This window comes from Aotus nancymaae, unplaced genomic scaffold (genome assembly GCF_030222135.1).
Source record: "Aotus nancymaae isolate 86718 unplaced genomic scaffold, 86718_ANA_hifiasm-v0.15.2.pri h1tg000059l, whole genome shotgun sequence".
Lineage (NCBI taxonomy): Eukaryota > Metazoa > Chordata > Mammalia > Primates > Aotidae > Aotus > Aotus nancymaae.
The window spans coordinates 50534896-50553198 of NW_026988473.1; the positions used below are offsets into that span (position 1 = coordinate 50534896).

The window sequence follows — 18303 nt, forward strand, 5'->3', positions numbered from 1 at the left end:
GAAAATTGCTGACAGTATGTTACCGGTGTTAAATTTGAGGTTTCAAGCAAAAATTTGAATTGTGGGCTGGGCATGGCAGCTCACGGCTATAATTCCGGCACTTTAGGAGTCCGAAGTGCACAGATCACTTAAGGTCAGGAGTTTGAAACCAGCCTGGCCAATATGATAAAATCCCATCTCTACTAAAAATACAAAAATGAGCTGGGTATGGTGGCGGGCACCTGTAATCCCAGCTACTCAGGCGGCTTAGACACGAAAATCACTTGAACCCAGTGGGCAGAGGTTGCAGTAAGCCAAGGTAGCACCATTGCACTCCAGCCTAGAGAACAGAGCAAGACTCCATCTCAAAAAAAAAAAAAAATTAGAATTCTGTAACTAGGCTGAAGGCGGTGACTCACGCCTGTAATTCCAGCACTTTGGGAGGCTGAGGCGGGCTATACCAGCCTGACCAACATAGAGAAACCCCATCTCTACTGAAAATACAATGCAAAATTAGCCAGGCATGGTGGTGCATGCCTGTAATCCCAGCTGCTCGGGAGGCTGAGGCAAGAGAATCACTTAAACTCAGGAGCAAAGGTTGTGGTGAGCCAAGATTGCACCATTGCACTCCAGCCTAGGCAACAAGAGCAAAACTCTGTCTTTCAAAAAAAAAAAAAGTTTCTGTTAATATGTAACAAGCCTGTTACTATTTTTTAATGATTTGTTTTTAATTTCTAATGTGATAAATATCACTGGGTATAACTCACATAAGAACCCAATGGTATCTTTAGTAATTTAAACATTAAGAGATCCTGAGACCAAAAATGTTTGAGATCTGCCCTGCTATAGGGTCCAAACGTGAACTCTTTAGATACCAAAGAAACCAGAAATAAACAAGACAGAAATTAACTTAAAGATGCCATGTTTCCACTTAGAAAAACCAGTAACAGACTTACTTGCTGGACACCAACAGCAAATGCCTTCAGAAATACTTCAGCAAATTCATTATACTCTTTGGAAACATTGCCAGGGCTTCCATATCTAAAAGAACATCAAAATGCCCATTGTTTCTTTATAATGTTTTATGCCAGGACTTATAAAAGCAAAACCTTAAAAAATTAATTAAATCACCATATATGGATAAGATTACCTTTCAAAAAGCCTTGCTAAAATATGTAAGGCCCACTTCTTGCATTTCCACCATGGTAACTCAGGCCGATCATCTTCTTCAACTTGAAGTGTTTCCTTTGAAAAGATACTTATTTATTGTAAATTACACAGTCTCAGGGATGTCAAATAAAGAAAAAAAAAGATACTTATTTAATGATAGAGAGAATACAACATAGGAGGAACAGCATGAGATGAAAACAGATTGACAAAAATATGAATGCTTCTCTAATGTTGGCCTTTCATAATAGAAGGTTAGACTTGGAAAAGTATTAACCCTAGTTAAATCCAAGAGACATCCTCACTGCTTCACTAGTTGGTTATAAAAGACATGCTTCTTAAAATTCTTCTACAAGCTTAAAACCAAACATTTTAGTCAAGATCTAAATAGTATAGTCAAGGCCATGACAATTGTAGCTTAATCAAAGTCAGTATATTTTATAATAAAAAGAGTATGAGAAACATCATTTCAGAAATCTAGTTCCAGATATGTAAGTATAAACGCACAAGAATTTGTGTATAAGAATATTAATTATAATACTATTTGTAATGGTAAAAAACTGGCAAGAACCTGAACATTCATTAATAAGGGAATGTTTAATTATGTAACATCCATAAAAGACTACTACACAACCACTGAAAGAAGGAACTGGATCATTATACATTGACCTAAGACATCCATGACATTTTTTAAGTAGGATAAGGGAGTGAATATACAGAGCAATTGAATACTCTCATACATCGCTAGTGAGAGCAATGCTACAGTCACTGTGGAAGTTACTTGCAAAGTTAAACATACACCTTCCCTATGACCCAATTCCTTTCTTTGATACTTATACAAGAGTGTAAAAAACATGTAACCATAAAAAGACACGTAAGAATGTTCATAGCGTTATCTATAATACTGAAAAAGCAAAACTATCTGGATGTCCATCAGCATCCAGATGTTGTGATATATCTATACAATGGGCTTAGCAATAAAAAAGAATAAACTACCACTATACAACATGAAAGAATCTTATAAATATATTAAGTGAAAGAAGCCAGCAACAAAAGATTACTTATTAAGTTCTAAAATAGACGAAATCTATTGTGCGGGAAATGAGATGATGGCAGAGATGACTAGAACCAGCCATGAAGCAAACATTCTGAGGTGATGGTTACATGGGTACAAATAATTGTGATAACTCACTGAACTGCTTATTTATAATTGGTGCACAGATTATAAATTATACCACAAAAAGGTGCAGAATATGTATGTGAGACCTTTAAAAGTTGTATTTTATTTCATGCTCTGGGTAAAGGAAAAACAAAAACAAAACAAAAAAGTTGTATTTTATATTTATTAAATGTACACAGAAAAATATACACCAAACTAGTTTCCTGTGGAGTGTGTAGAAGTGTTGTTTCTTTTGCATCGTTTGTAAATCTTCTGAAACAAATCTTTAAAAGAAAAATTAAACTACAAAATAGGACTTTGGACTCACTTATGTGATTAACAGTATTATATTGGACAAATTACATAACCCTCCTAGAAGGAATTTTGAGGGTTAAATAAGTACATATTAATAACAGTGCTTGAAATACACTGGGTCAGCCAGACGCAGTGGCTCATAAGGTCAGGAGTTCAAGACCAGACTGGCCAAGATGGTGAAACCCTGCCTCTACTAAAAATACAAAAATTACCCAGGCATTGTGGCAGGCGCCTGTAACCCCAGCTACTCAGAAGCTGAGGCAGAGAATTGCTTGAACCCAGGATGCAGAGGTTGCAGTGAGCCAAGATTGTAACACTGCACTATAGTCTGGGTGACAGAGGGAGAGACTACGTCTTAAAAAAAAAAAAACACTGGGTATTCAGTAATCTGCAAATTCCCCTATCTCTCTAGAAAACTAGATTATAAAGAAAAATAATAATTTTTAAAAATTTGATTATAAAAATAACACAGCTGGATAACTCTAAATGTACTAAAAACTACCAAGTTGTACTTCAAAAGAGTAAATTTTATGGTAGGTGAGTTATTTCTCAATAAAGTTATTCAGAAAAGATAACATAACTATATAGTTGGCCAACTCATAAATCAAGTTCTTCCTCTGTATGTGGGCATCTGACAAATTAACTAGGCTAAAAGCTAGCTATGAGCTCTTAATTTAAGAACTGAGAAGAAATAGAAGATTTAGGATGAAATAAAAGGATAACAGAAGTGCTTAACCTGTAATATATAAAAAAAAATCACCGTTTACAACTTTTTACACTAAGTAAATGTACATATGTAATGCATATGTAAACAAATGGAAAGCTATCTCTAATCTTGAAAAAAATACATCACAAATTATAAAAGTTCATAGAGAATGTTACAGGAAACACCAGTTAGTCTTCAAAAGACCATTAAATATATTTAGTAATATAAGAGAACATACAGAAACTTACATTAGGTACATCCCTGTTCACAACAGTCTTTAAAATTTCTATCCATTCTGTCAGGTTCTGTTGATTTATCAGTTCCAGTGGTAGTGTATACTAAATAAAAGTCAAGAATTAAAATTTCAAAATCTTTGCTAAAGAAAATCCCACTTCTTTTTATTCTTCACAATACCTACCAAAAGTATTTCATTCAATCCACATTTCCTGCTTTTAGTACACAGACACACTTCTTTGCTTGTTATCTATAATGGTACACGGTGACTGGGCATCCCTGCCATATAGCCATTTTACTGGGGTATCTTATTTTCACTGTAAGGTATGGTATCTATCGCAGACGTCTAATGAACACATTTCAGTAAGCTAAGAAAGATTCTATTCTAGGATTCTTACAGTTGTTTATTTTCTTCAAAGCAGACATGGTTATTTACTTTTATAAAATGCTTTATCTGACATCCATAAAGATGGTTACAGGTCTCTATCTTAATGTGATATAAGGGTTAATTACAAAAATAAATTCTTACTATTGATCCATTCTTGTATTCCTGGAATAAATCCTCTCTCAGTAGGCCAATAAAATAGATATCCAATTTGGGATTTTAGGACATCTATTTTCACAAGTGAGACGGGGCTATATTTTTATAATAGGGTATGCTAGTCTCAAAGAATGAGTTGATAGACTATTTTGTCTTATTCTGTATGCCCTATGATAGTTTTCAAAAAGACCTACTATTTAATCCAAAAGTTATGATCCTACCAGTTAGAAAAAATATTGAAAAGACTAGTGTTGATTCAAATTACTTGAAAGAATCACTTAAGAGTCCAACAGAATGGCATTAAGGTACCCTTAGATTCAGAGTGGGAGATACTTGAATGTCTTTAAAGATCTAGCAAAGACATGAAAAATCCAACCAAGCAACAGAGTTAGGCAAGTATCTCAGTGGAGGTGAAATCCTAGATCTTTCTTCCTTTCTTTTTTTTTTTTAGGGACCAGGTCTCGCTCTGTCAGGATGGACTACAGCCTTGAACTCTTGGCTTCAAGCAATCCTCCCACCTCAGCCTCCAGAGTAACTGGGATTACAGGCTTACAGGTGTGAGCCACTGTGCCTGGCTCTGATCCATTTAAATGAGATTTTTAAATGTAATGGTATGACTTGGACCAAAGGTCTTGGTAGATGAGATAAACCCTTCTACGGTACATGGTACAAAAAGAACCAGAATTTACCTGATTTTTAAAAATCTGCTTTATAAGTAATTACATTTCACTGCGAATACTGACCCAACCATTTCTTTAGTGGCTATCTTTTATCCTAGAAAAATTCAGAGCAACATACAGAAATAATAAAACCCATTACTGTGTGCCAGTAAAGCCCATAGATATAGTGTTTTTGTGACAAGTTTAGGAATAGGTTCTGTATTTATTGAGACAATCTATGTATATCTTGCATATCAGAGTATGTGTTAGATTTCAACTGTAATCAAGTAATGGGTTTTCAAATTCAAAAATTCTTTTCTTTTTCTTTCTTTCCTTTTTTTTTGAGACAGAGTTTTGCTCTGTTTGCCCAGGCTGGAGTGCAATGGTGCGATCTTGGCTCACCGCAGCCTCCGCCTCCCGGGTTCAAGCTATTCTCCTGCCTCTGTCTCCCAAGCAGGCAGGATTATAGGCATGTGCCACTGTGCCTGGCTAATTTTTCTGAATTTTTAGTAGAGATGGGGTTTTCTCCATGTTGGTCAGGCTTGTCTTGAACTCCTGACTTCAGGTGATCCGCCTGCCTCAGCCTGCCAAAGTACTGGGATTACAGGAGTGAGCCACTGTGCCTGGACTAGATTCATTAATTCTTGTAAGGTGAAAGATACTTCCTAAAATGACTAATTTGGTTGTAGTAAATAGCTTAAGAGAATTTGACGTTGCTCGTTTGCAGTTTAAGATTTATTATGGTTATCTACGTATTTGGGGACGTATGCTTGTTTAGACATTATTTTCATAATTTATATTTTGCTAGAAAATCACCCATTTAATGTAGATTTTCAAATGTAACTATTATTCAAATGCTGAAATTCTTGTTAATGTTTAATATGGTAAATGGCAGACTAACTTTTTATATATAAAAACTGCTCTGTAGAAATTACCTGAACAAGAGCATAGAAGATCTTGAATATTTGTTTCTGGATGAGGACAGACTGATCAGACTGGTCAGAAAGAAGCTGGATAAAACGATCCTTTAGAACTGGCAGAAAATGCTGCATTGCTGCTACCAATGGACTCCGCTCCTCTGGCTTTTTATACCTTTGAGTAGGAATACAAACTAATTCTGTAAGAATTTATTTCCACAACTTTATATATATATTAAACTATGCATTTATTTACACAAATATAATCAAATACTTCCTACCCAATTTAGAAAAAGAAAAATATCTAGAACAAAACCATAAAACGAAAGCATCTTAGCCGGGTGCAGTGGCTCAAGCCTGTAATCCCAGCACTTTGGGAAGCTGAGGCTGGTGGTTCACTTGAAGTCAGGAGTTCGAGACCAGTCTGACCAACAAAGAGAAACCCCGTCTCTACTAAAAATACAAAAATTAGCCGGGTGTGGTGGTGCATGCCTGTAATCCCAGCTACTTGGGAGGCTGAGGCAGGAGAACTGCTCGAACCCAGGAGATAGAGGTTGCGGTGAGTCAAGACCACACCATTGCACCCCAGCCTGAAACTCCATCTGAAAAAAAAAAAAAGAAAGCATCTTGAATAAAACCTTGAGAAATTATCCAGTATTTTCTGAACATGTATAATGAGGTCAATAATCTTCAAGGCCCACATGAGCATTCTCACTTTTATAGTTTAAGAAACTGAGGCACAGAAATTAACTATCTTTCTCAGTATTATAGTTAGTCATGAACCTGGGCAACTGAAATCCAAGGTTACTGATCTCATAATAAATGTTCAGAAAAAACTGGATAATCTTTACTCAAGGTTTTATCCAAGATGCTTTCTTTTTACGGTTTTGTTCTAATATTATTCTTTTTCTAAACTGGTTAGGAAGTATTTGATTATATTTGTATAAATAGTAGCAGATGATAAAGAAATAAAACTGATTATATATTACCATCCTTAAGTAATTTACATACCAAGAGCATTAAGGCAGAAGTGGCATGTATAAAGCAGAAAATATTTTATTTCAAAAAGCATCATAAACCAGAAATTCTTCTATTAACCCATAGGGCAACAAAATGTGACCAACAAGCTATCAATTATGAGCCAAGATCATGCCACTACACTCCAGCCTGGGTGACGGAGAGAGACTCCATCTCAAAAAAAAAATAAATAAATAAAAATCAAACAATCAAATTTATAAGTTATAACTACACAAAAACAATTCTAGTTTCTTTTTTTTTTTTTTTTTTGAGAAAGTGCCTTACTCTGTCACCTAGGCTGGAGTGCAGTGGTGATCATGGCTCACCTCAGCCTCAACCTCCCAGGCTCAAACTATCCTCCCACCTCAGCCTCTTAGTAGTAGCTGTGACTACAGGCATGTGCCATCATGCACAGCTAATTGTTATTATTTTTTTTTTTTGCAGGGAGAGAGGTAGAGACGGGGTTCCACTATGTTGCCTAGGATGGTCTCAAACTCCTGGGCTCAAGTGATTTGCCTGCCTTGGCTTCCCAAAGTGTTGGGATCACAGGCTGAGCCACTGCTCCCAGCCCCAACTTCTATTATTAAAGTCAATAGGAAGACTAAATTTGCAAAACACAGATTACTGACTATAGAAATCATTATTCTAAGAGCCACAGCTTATCTTTTTGGAAGAGATGATTATAAAAACAGCTTTAAATTGGTTTTCCATAGCACATCCCAGTTTTATTTATTGGTATCCCTCTTCCTTAAGAGAGAGTATATTCGAGAACTAAGTATCTGAGTACATTTAAAAATGATAACGGGAGACTTTTTAAAAGTTAGATTTTGTTTGTTTGTTTGTTTCCTACCAGGTGAAATGAGTAACAAAGTAAATCACCAAGAATGAAAAATACAAAAAAGGAATTTCACATTAACAATGACTGCTAAAGCTATTAACACAATCTACCGACAAATTATTTCAAATATTAATTCAATGTGCTAAGAAATTATACTTAGCATACATTTAAAAAATGTTATCTATAGCTTTGAGTTGATAAAATAAGAATTCATAAAAGAAAGCCATTTGTACTCTCCAATCTGATTATACATTTATACACAAAATTCCCTTTAAACACTGAAAGTGAGAACTAAATTATGCAGCTTTCTCTATGCAATAGGTCCATCACCCTCCCTAAGAGAGTTTAAATACTTGTTCTATGTCAAGTATTCTCTCCTGCCTCCCTCAATACACTGAACAGTGGACTGGGAGTTGAGTGGTAATAGTTGTTAAGCTAAGATAATGAGTATAAAAGTAATTATGGTACCAAACTTAATCCCTGTAAGACCTGAAAGCATAAAAATATGACACTAATAAAATTCTACTACCACAAGGCTGTGATGTGTCAAACTGGAGAACCATACTCACAGAAAATCCTTAAATACTAGTCTTATCACTGTTCTGCTAAAAAAAAATTCAGTGGTTCTTAGTTTCTAAAAGATTACAACCAAATTTCCCATTCTGTACTCAAAACCCTCTTTAACGTGGTCCCAACTTACCAGTCCAAAATTATCCCCAACCTCTCACTGGAAATTATCAATACATTAAGTAATCTCCTCATTACCCAATAACAGGGTCTCACATTTCCATCTCTTTCTTTGTTCATACCACTCCATATGGTGTCACATGCCTTCCTCTTAAAATGTTCTTTGTGTTTCTTCAACTGATAAGCATTTCCTGAGGATCTATGCTCCTGAAGACCACCACAAATTCCAATTTATCCATGAATTTTCTTAGAACTGCTTCAGTCCACACAGATCCCTTGTGAACACCTTGTGCTTCACAACGAAACACTGGGTGAAAATGAACTGAATTCCAATGATGTAGCAGCCTCCTGTATCTCCCATTTAAAAATCCCTGTCATATTCACTCCTACTAAGATTATGGGACTGGAGGGACTTGAACCTCCTCAATGATACTGACAGCTTATTGTTTTTATTCTCTCTAATTTCAGTCACTCACTTACCAGAACTACAAAAACTGGCACTCTGACAGAGGTTGGAGCAACAGCTGGAACATTCCTTAGGAGGAAGATGGGTAGCTGGTGGGAACACAAGAAAACACCAGTACCAATGCTGTAAATGGTATGTTTCTATCTGGCTCAGAGAACAAAAGCAGCAGTTCATCAGCCCCTTTGAGATGGGACACAAAGAGGGTTTTGGAGGCTAACTACAAGTCCCAGAATTAGAGGGCTCACAATGGCATCTGTGTAGCTGTTAGGACTGGCTATAAAGTCACCATCAAGGTATAAAAGTCTTCTTTATGCCTTCCTCATAATAACTCCACATCAAACTTTTCATGTGCCTATCAATTTTATTACTTTCACCACAGACTTAAAAAACTCCTTCAACATGTAGCTTACTACTCTCAGTGCTGTACCTCAACTTTCCAGGTTAGATCTTTTTTTCCTGATCCCTAAAGCCAGATCTAAAATAATCACTTGGCCTAAAATCTTTTTTCCTAATACTAATCACCTATATGAACTATGATTTGCTTAAATATGCCAACAATGAAATAGGTGAGTGTAAATCTCCCAAAACACACTCATTAAAAAAGATCACATGAAATTCCAATGAACTCTTCTTAAAGAATCAGAGTGAGGTTCTGGAAGTTAATCAAGAACCCAAGTTAAGATAAAAATTCACAGAAGAAAAGCCACAAGTAATAAGGAGCTCTAATGCTCAATGTATTCTGACCACCTTCGCATTTTAGAAAAACTTATCTGAAGGACTTTTGTCAGCACATACTGAGGAGCCCTGCCTCAGATATAACTTAGTTTTTAAATAGGTAAAGAGGCAATGATTAAGAAAACAGCAAGTTTTTTAGTAGAATCAAGAAAAGAAACTGTAGTTAGAATACTACTTCAAAAATAAAAGAATAAATTGAAATTGCCATATAATTCACTAATTTTGGTATCTATGCCCGATATACTTTTACATGTTCAAATTAGCTTAAATTTTCCCAACTTTTCCTACTTCCAAAGATCTATAGGAATTGAAAGAAACACTTACTCATAATTTTTCACAAGCTGATAAAGGCAAAGAAGAATTCCTAGCCAACAAGCACTGTTATCGGACTGAAGATAAAAGCCAATTTTGTCCACAATGGCAGTCCAGCGGCTTGGATAATCATGTTTGATGATGTGATGAATGCATGTAGTAAGCTGTACCCTGAAAGCCAAAAATAAACACTGAGGATAAAATCCTACCTAGATAAGATTTTGCTGACTCATAGAAAGAAAATAGCTGTTTAGACAAAATCTAATTTCAAATAACCCATGTGATTTTAGATGTACATAGAAAACATACAATTCAGAATAAGTCACTGAGCAAAAACAATGTGTTCCTACTGATTTGAAAGAAACCCAAGAAATGTTACAAATGTAAGTGTTTTTACTTTTTATTACTATCATCAATAAACAAGTTTCATTTAAGAATATCAATTAGGCCAGGCACGGTGGCTAATGCCTGTAATCCCAGTACTTTGGGACGTCAAGGTGGGCGGATCACGAGGTCAAGAGATCAAGACCATCATGGCCAACATGGTGAAACACCATCTCTACAAAAAATACAAAAATTAGCTGGGTGTGGTGGTGCATACTTGTAGTCCCAGCAACTCAGGAAGCTGAGGCTGGAGAATCGTCTGAACCCGGGAGGTGGAGGGTGCAGTGAGCTGAGATTGTGCCACTGCACTCCAGCCTGGTGACAGAGCAAGACTCCATCTCAAAAAAAAAAAAAAAAATCCATTGTACTCATTTAAAATTCTGCAAAATCCTGGTGGGGCACAGTGGCAGGCACCTGTAATCCCAGCACTCTGGGAGGCCAAGGCAGGTAGATCACCTGAGGTCAGGGGTTCAAGAACAGCCTAGCCAACATGGTGATACCCCATCTCTATTAAAAATACAAAAATTAGCCAGGTGTGGTGGCAGGTGCCTGTAATCTCAGCTACTCAGGAGGCTGAGGCATGAGAATCGCTTGAACCTGGGAGGCAGAGATTGCAGTGAGCCGAGATCGTGCCACTGCACTCCAGCCTGGATGACAGAGTGAGACTCCATCTCAAAAAGAAAAAAAAATTCTGCAAAATCCTATAAAAATAAAAGTTTTCAAATATCAACACTATAAAGTATATGACGGCATTCTACAGTCTTCTTCATCACCTTTCATCTCATCACAGTATGTTTCACAAATTTTTTTTGTTGTTATTGTTAAAGACAGGTCTCACTCTTTTGCCCAGGCTGAAGTGCAGTGGCACCATCATAGCTCACAGTAGCCCCCAACTCCTGGGCTCTAGCAATCCTCCTGCCTTAGCTCCCCAAAGCACTGGGAATACATGCATGTGTCACTACACTTTGCTAATTTTGGGGGGGGGAGGGGTTGGGGGGAGGAGTTTGAGATCTTGCTATGTAGCCCAAGCTAGTCTTAAACTCCTGAGCTCAAGCAATCTTCCCACTTTCCAAAAGTGCTGGGATTACAGGCATGAGCCACTGAGCCTGGACTGTTTTCACAAGTGTTTTTTTGAGACAGAGTCTTACTCTGTTGCACAGTCTAGAAAGCAGTGGCGCAATCTTGGCTCACTATAACCTCTTCCTCCCAGGTTCAAGCAATTCTTATGCCTCAGCCTCCCAAGTAGCTGGGACTACAGGTGTGCGCCAACACACCTGGCTAATTTTTGTTTTTTTAGTAGAGACCAAGTTTCACCATGTTGGCCAGGCTGGTCTCGAACTCCTGACTTCCAGTGATCTGTTCACCTCTGCCTCCCAAGGTGCTGGGATTACAGGCATGGGCCACTGTACTGGGCCTATTTTCACAAGTTTTGTCTGTTGTTTTTGAGATGGAGTCTTGTTCTGTTGCCTGGGCTGGAGTGCAGTGGTACGATCTTAGCTCACTGCAACCTCTGTCTCACGAATTCAAATGATTCTCATGCCTCAGCCTCCCGATTAGCTGAGATTATAAGTACTCACCATCACACTCAGCTAATTTTTATATTTGTAGTAGAGACAGGATTTCACCCTGTTGGCCAGGCTGGTCTTGAACTCCCACCCTCAGGTAATCCACCCGCCTGGGCCTCACAAAGTGCTGGGATTACATGCGTGAGCCACCACACCCAGCCCACAAGTTTTATATATTTTGTTTTATCAATGTAAAATCCAACTGTAGTAAGAAAATAAATAACAGGCCACGCCAGGTGGGCAGATCACTTGAGGTCCAAAGTTCAAAACCAGCCTAGCCAACATGGCAAAACCCTGTCTTTACTAAAATTACGAAATGGCCAGGTGTTGGGGCTCAAGCCTGTAATCCCAGATAATTTGGGAGGCTGAGTCAGGTGGATCACTTGAGGTTAGGAGTTCCAGAGCAGTGTGGACAATATGGTAATACCTCATCTCTACTGAAAATAAATAGGCAGGTATGGTGGTACATGCCTGTAATCCCAGCTACTCGGGAGGCTGAGGCAGGAGAACTGCTTGATCCCGGGAAGCAGAGGTTGCAGTGAGCTGAGATATTGCCATTATACTCTAGCCTGAGCAACAGAGTGAGACTCTGTCTCAGAAAAAAACAAAAACAGAAAAAAAACACTAAAAACACAAAAATTAGCTAGGCGTGGTAGTGCACGCCTGTAATTCCAGCTACTCAGGAGGCTGAGGCAGGAGAATCTTTTGAACTTGGGAAGTGGAGGTTGCAGTGAACCAAGACTGTGCCACTGCACTCCAGCCTGGCCGACAGAGCAAGACTGAATCTCAAAAAAAAAAAAAGATAGACTGGACAGGAAAAATGTGGCACATATACACCATGGAATATTATGCAGCCATTAAAAACGAGGAGTTCACATCCTTCGTAGGGACATGGATGAACCTGGAAAACATCATTCTCAGCAAACTGACACAAGAACACAAAATCAAACACCACATGTTCTCACTCATAGGTGGGTGTTGAACAAGGAGAACACATGGACACAGGGAGGGGAGCACTATACACGGGGGTCTGTTGCGGGGGAGCGGGGGACAGCGGGGGGGTGGGGAGTTGGGGAGGGATAGCATGGGGAGAAATGCCAGATATAGGTGAAGGGGAGGGAGGCAGCAAATCATACTGCCACGTATGCACCTATGCAACAACCTTGCATGTTTTTCACATGTACCCCAAAACCTAAAATGCAATTAAAAAAAAAGGAAAAAAAAAAAAGATTACAAAGGCATTCTCCTATAATAGCATTTGTTGGGTAAGTTTTCTGCTACAAAAATAATAGGCCTATATATTCTGAAAAAGATCCCCAAAACCCCCCTCGCAAGAAAACAAAACACAGGAAAGATACATAACTGCAGAATGGGTAAATTTTAAAAAATACCTACCTGATGAGCTCAGGAGAATGGATAATGGCTTCTACAATATTTTCTCGAATACAGTGGCGATCTTCTTCTGGAATAGTATAAGGGGATATATCCCCTGGTGTTGTTTCTCGATCAGGCCAATACTGTGTTATCATATTTTTCAAATAGATAACACCTAAAATACAGATCAGTTTGACAAAAAAATGTTTATTGTGAAAGTACTGTGAAAATCCCATAAGTGTCCATATCCTAAGCATTTCTTTCAGACCAGTTTGTAAAGCTATGCTTTTCTAAACAAAATGTTACAATTATTTTTAAAGTTGATAACACACAGATTGAACACTCAGTTACAGTAACGACACACAAAGTTATTACTAATCACATATCGTGAGAAAACTCTGCAAACAACCCCAGAGAAAACTGCTTCTTTTTTTTAACTGTTTATTCACGATACTTTTTACCTTGTTTTCTCCATAGAAGAGTTAAATCAAATCAGTTTTCTAAATGAAGTCTCTAAAGACAAAACCCCCATAAACATCCCAACATAGCTTCTACAACTAATCACACAGAAGTCATAAAAAACCAATTCTTATCACAGGAAAATAATAGCATATAAAGGTTCTTAAATCTATAAATTTAAGTATTTCAATACCATACCACTTCAAATTCAAATTATGTTATGGAAGAATTTACTATGTTCACAAATTACAGATTACTATTTTTCTGTCAGTTATCATACTGCTACCTTTGCATATTGCTATTTGACAAAAGTTAACAAACTGATGAAGTGGCAAAATCTAGGTTGCTAGCAATGCCTTTTAGGCAGCATTTTCAGACAGGGAGAGAAGAGAATCACAAATATGTAAGATGTACTGTAAAGGGAAACTGTCCAAAATTAATTAATTCCTAAATTCTGCAAAACACTGGATCTTCTCTAATTATCAATTCTTATCTTGAGTCCTGTACTTATTTGAACAAGAATAAGTAACTCTAGTTTGCTTTAATTTAGGAATTAAATATTCCATCTTACAGTATTTCAAATGGATTAAGGCTGTATTATTAAAATACCCCTCAACAAGGTTTTAAGACAAACTACACCTACAATAAAGAATGTTGACTCAGCATATAGGACCAACAAAATCCAGGTTAATACTTCTGCAGAATTTTGGTTCTTTATCTCCAAAACAGAACAGAGACCAACATTAAGACCACATAACAGTCCCAATGTCTCTGGATGCAGGCTCTGAATATTTCCATTCTAAGTAAAGGAATAAGATATATGCTTATGTGATTTGTAATTTTAAACATTTTTTTGCCCCAACAAAACAGTCCTTGGAACTGCACTGTAAGGATCTCATGATTCAGTCTACTCTAGCCAGAATGTTTGAGCTCTACTACAAAGATAGAATGAACTAATCATTCAAAATCTAGCAGATGAAACCACCATATGCCATGCACTACAGAATCTCATTCAATTATTCCACAGACATAATTTTTCTTTTTCTTTCTTTCTTTCTTTTTTTTTTTTTTGTTTGGAGACCAGGTCTCACTCTATTGCCCATACTGCAATGCAATGGCACAATCTTGGCTCACAGCAACTTCCACCTCCAAGGCTCAAGCAATTCTCCTGCCTCAGCCTCCTGAGTAGCTGGGATTACAAGTGTCTGCCACCATGTCCAACTAATTTTTTTGTATTTTTGTATTTTTTTTTTTTTCAGACGGAGTTTCGCTCTTCTTACTCAGGCTGGAGTGCAGTGGCGCGATCTCGGCTCACCGCAACCTCTGACTCCTGGGTTCAGGCAATTCTCCTATCTCAGCCTCCTGAGTAGCTGGGATTACAGGCACGCGCCACCATGCCCAGCTAATTTTTTGTATTTTCAGTAGAGACGAGGTTTCACCATGTTAACCAAGATGGTCTCGATCTCTTGACCTTGTGATCCACCCGCTTCAGCCTCCCAAAGTGCTGGGATTACAGGCGTGAGCCACCGTGCCCAGCTTTTTTTGTATTTTTAGTAGAGGCAGGGTTTCACCATGTTGGCCAGGCTGGTCTTGAACTCCTGACTTCAAATGATCCACAAACCTCTGCCTCCCAAAGTGCTGGGATTACAGGATATAATTTTTAAATTAATGATATTTTAAATTTTTTGACCAATTCCATAGTTTAACTGCTTCCAATTCTGTGCATACTAAAACAATTTCCTAGTGGAATTAATTTTTCTAATACACATAACCAAGTCTCTAGAATTTGTTAATATCATTCCTAAATGCCAAACACTTAAGTTCTTAGGTAAAAATTTGGATTTAAAGGCAGATTCTTATCTAAAAATGGGAAAATGTAAACTTCACTAGTAAAAGATAACTGAGACTTGAATATATATAAAAAAGAAACAAGACCAGGCACAGTGGCTGATGTCTTTGATCCCTGCACTTCGAGAGCCTGAGGCAAGAGGATCACTTGAGGCCAGGAATTCAAGACCAGCCTGGAGGCTAGGAGTGGTGGCTAAGCCTGTAATCTCAATACTTTGGAAGCCGAAACCAGCCTGAGCAACACAGTGAGATGCCATCCCTACAGAAAAAAAAAAAAAGAAAGAAAAAAAAAAGACCAGCCTCAGCAACACACTGAGACTCTATCTCTACTAAATAAAATAATTAGGTGAGTGTGGTGACACATTCCTGTAGCCCCAGATACTTCGGAGGCTAAAGCAGAAAGATTACTTGATCCCAGGAGTTAAAGATTCAGTAAGCTATAACTGTGTCACTGCACACCAGCCTGGGCAAGGATCAAGATCCTGTGGGAAAAAAAGAAGGGAAGGAAGGAACAGGGGAAGGGAGGGAGGCAGAGGGAGGGAAGAAAGGCAGAAAAGGGAGGGAAAGGGTCGGGCGCGGTGGCTCACGCCTGTAATCCCAGCACTTTGGGAGGCCGAGGCGGGTGGATCACAAGGTCAAGAGATCGAGACCATCCTGGTCAACATGGTGAAACCCCGTCTCTACTAAAAACACAAAAAATTAGCTGGGCATGGTGGCGCGTGCCTGTAATCCCAGCTACTCAGGAAGCTGAGATAGGAGAATTGCCCGAACCCAGGATGCGGAGGTTGCGGTGAGCTGAGATCGCGCCATTGCACTCCAGCCTGGGCAATGGAGCGAGACTCCATCTGAAAACAAAAAACAAAAAATACAATCATTAGTGGGGCATGGTGGTGTGTGCCATAGTCCCAGCTACACAGAAGGCTGAAGTGGGAGGATGGCTTAAGTCAGGGAGGCAGAGGTTGCAGTGAGTCGAGAAGGTGCTACTGCATTATCGCCTGGGCAATAGAGCCAGTTTGTCTCAAAAACAAAACAACAACAAAAAAACCATATCTGCTTAGTAGAGTCCAGGTTATTTAATTTATTTAAAGTGATAAACAATTTAAATTCATTTATTCCTGAGTACCTATAGTGTACTAGGCAACATTTTAGGCACTGAAAATAAATACACTGTTAACTAAACAGACCTGAAACTAAATTCTGTTTCTAAAAATTGAAACAGTTTACTGCATATGGCATATTATGACAAATTATTTAGCCATTAAAATATGAATCTGAAGACCAAAACTATGTAAAGAAAAGGGAAATGCTTACTATACAACATTAAGTGAAGTGAGGAAAACAAAATTTTTAACAAAATAGGTACAGGGGAAAAGCAAAGCAAGAAATAACACAAAAATGTAATCTGTTATTCTAGAATGATGAAATTACTGGTACTTTGTATTTCCCATAACACATTATATCTGCAAATAAATTAAGAAGAAATTAAGAGGCTGGGTGTGGTGCCCAGCTACCTAGCTGCCTAGCTGTAATCCCAGCTACTTGGAAGGCAACAGCAAAAGAATCACTTGAACCCAGGAGGCAGAGGTTGCAGTGAGCCGAGATCACACCACTACACTCCAGCCTGGACAACAAAGTGAGACTCTGTCTCAGAAAAAAAAAAAAAAAAATGTAAAAAAGAAATTTAAAAATGTAAATGCCATTATTTTTTGCAGACTAATATAATTTTCAGAAAAGTAGCATGCCACATTTTCAGTCTATCTGATACTGAGGGAAGTGGCTCAATATGTTGAACAGGAACTAAAAACAGTATAATACTTTTTAAACTGTTAAAAAACAATGACAAAAGCAAAAAGGTGTAAGAGATGACTATATAAACAAACATGTTTGAGTCTTAGAATCACCCATCAGGGAAGGACTCTAAAAATACATAGAACAAGCTTCTCTTTTAATTCAACTAAATAACAAATTATTCTTTTAAATTCTGCCACCATATATCAAGGTACCTGATGTAAGCTGTAAACACTGAAAGTAAACAAATTACCTGGGGTTGGGGGAGAATCACCAAAGGGCCATCCTAAGACAATTATGCTATTTGATCATGAACCTTTCAAACAATAGATTGCATACACTCAAAATAATTTAGGAAACTTGCCTGCCTGTCTCACAGGTAAATCCAGCTGTTCTGACATAGTAATCTGGAGCAGTGTTGAGACAAAATTCAGAGACTTGTGTGCCTACAAACAAAAAAAGTATATTTTAAATTTCTGCAAATAAATATACTTTAAGATAACAGATCAAAGGGGCTTCGATACATTTCCACTGCTTGGCTCACACAAAAGGCTCTTCATAACTGGTTCCAGCCGTTTTTCTCACTGCTCCCTTATGCTGAAGTTTAAGGAATATGACTTAAATTCTAAAATTTTTGGATGTTTGCATTTGCCTGTATACTACTGCACTACCCATTTATCCCAACTAGCATTTTTTCTTCTGTTTTGAGATGGAGTCTAGCTCTGTCGCCCAGGCTGGAGTGTAGTGGTGCAATCTCAGCTAACTGCAACCTCCACCTCCAGGGTTTAAGCGATTCTCCTGCCTCAGCCTCCCGAGTAGCTGGGATTACAGGGGCGCACCACCACTTCCAGGTATTTTTTTGTAAGCCACCTGCCTGGCTATTTTAGTATCTTCTTACAGACTTTTCCCCAATCTGCAAACACATTCTTATAGAGAATTTTCCGGCTGGGTGCAGTGGCTCACCCCTGTAATTCCAGCATTTTGGGAGCCTGAGGCAGGCAGATCACTTGAGTCTAGAAGTTTGAGACCAGCCTGGCCAACATGGTAAAACCCCATCTCTACTAAAAATACAAAAATTAGCCAGTTGTGGCGGCACATGCCTGTAATCCGAACTACACGGGAGGCTGAGGTATGAGAATGGCTTGAACCCTGG

The 18303-nt window shown here is 38.1% G+C and overlaps 1 protein-coding gene across 1 annotated transcript in view; it reads right to left on the reverse strand.

Moving 5' to 3' along the window:
• Positions 1 to 18303, reverse strand: part of IPO7 (importin 7) — a 61482-nt gene that overhangs the window by 24551 nt on the left and 18628 nt on the right. Inside the window, exons 2-8 of the mRNA XM_012456690.3 lie at positions 17515 to 17596; positions 13077 to 13230; positions 9745 to 9903; positions 5696 to 5852; positions 3575 to 3664; positions 1130 to 1224; positions 936 to 1020 (exon numbers count right to left, since the gene is read on the reverse strand). Of these exons, the coding sequence (XP_012312113.1) occupies positions 936 to 1020; positions 1130 to 1224; positions 3575 to 3664; positions 5696 to 5852; positions 9745 to 9903; positions 13077 to 13230; positions 17515 to 17596 (822 nt within the window). The remainder of the gene's footprint in view (positions 1 to 935; positions 1021 to 1129; positions 1225 to 3574; positions 3665 to 5695; positions 5853 to 9744; positions 9904 to 13076; positions 13231 to 17514; positions 17597 to 18303) is intronic.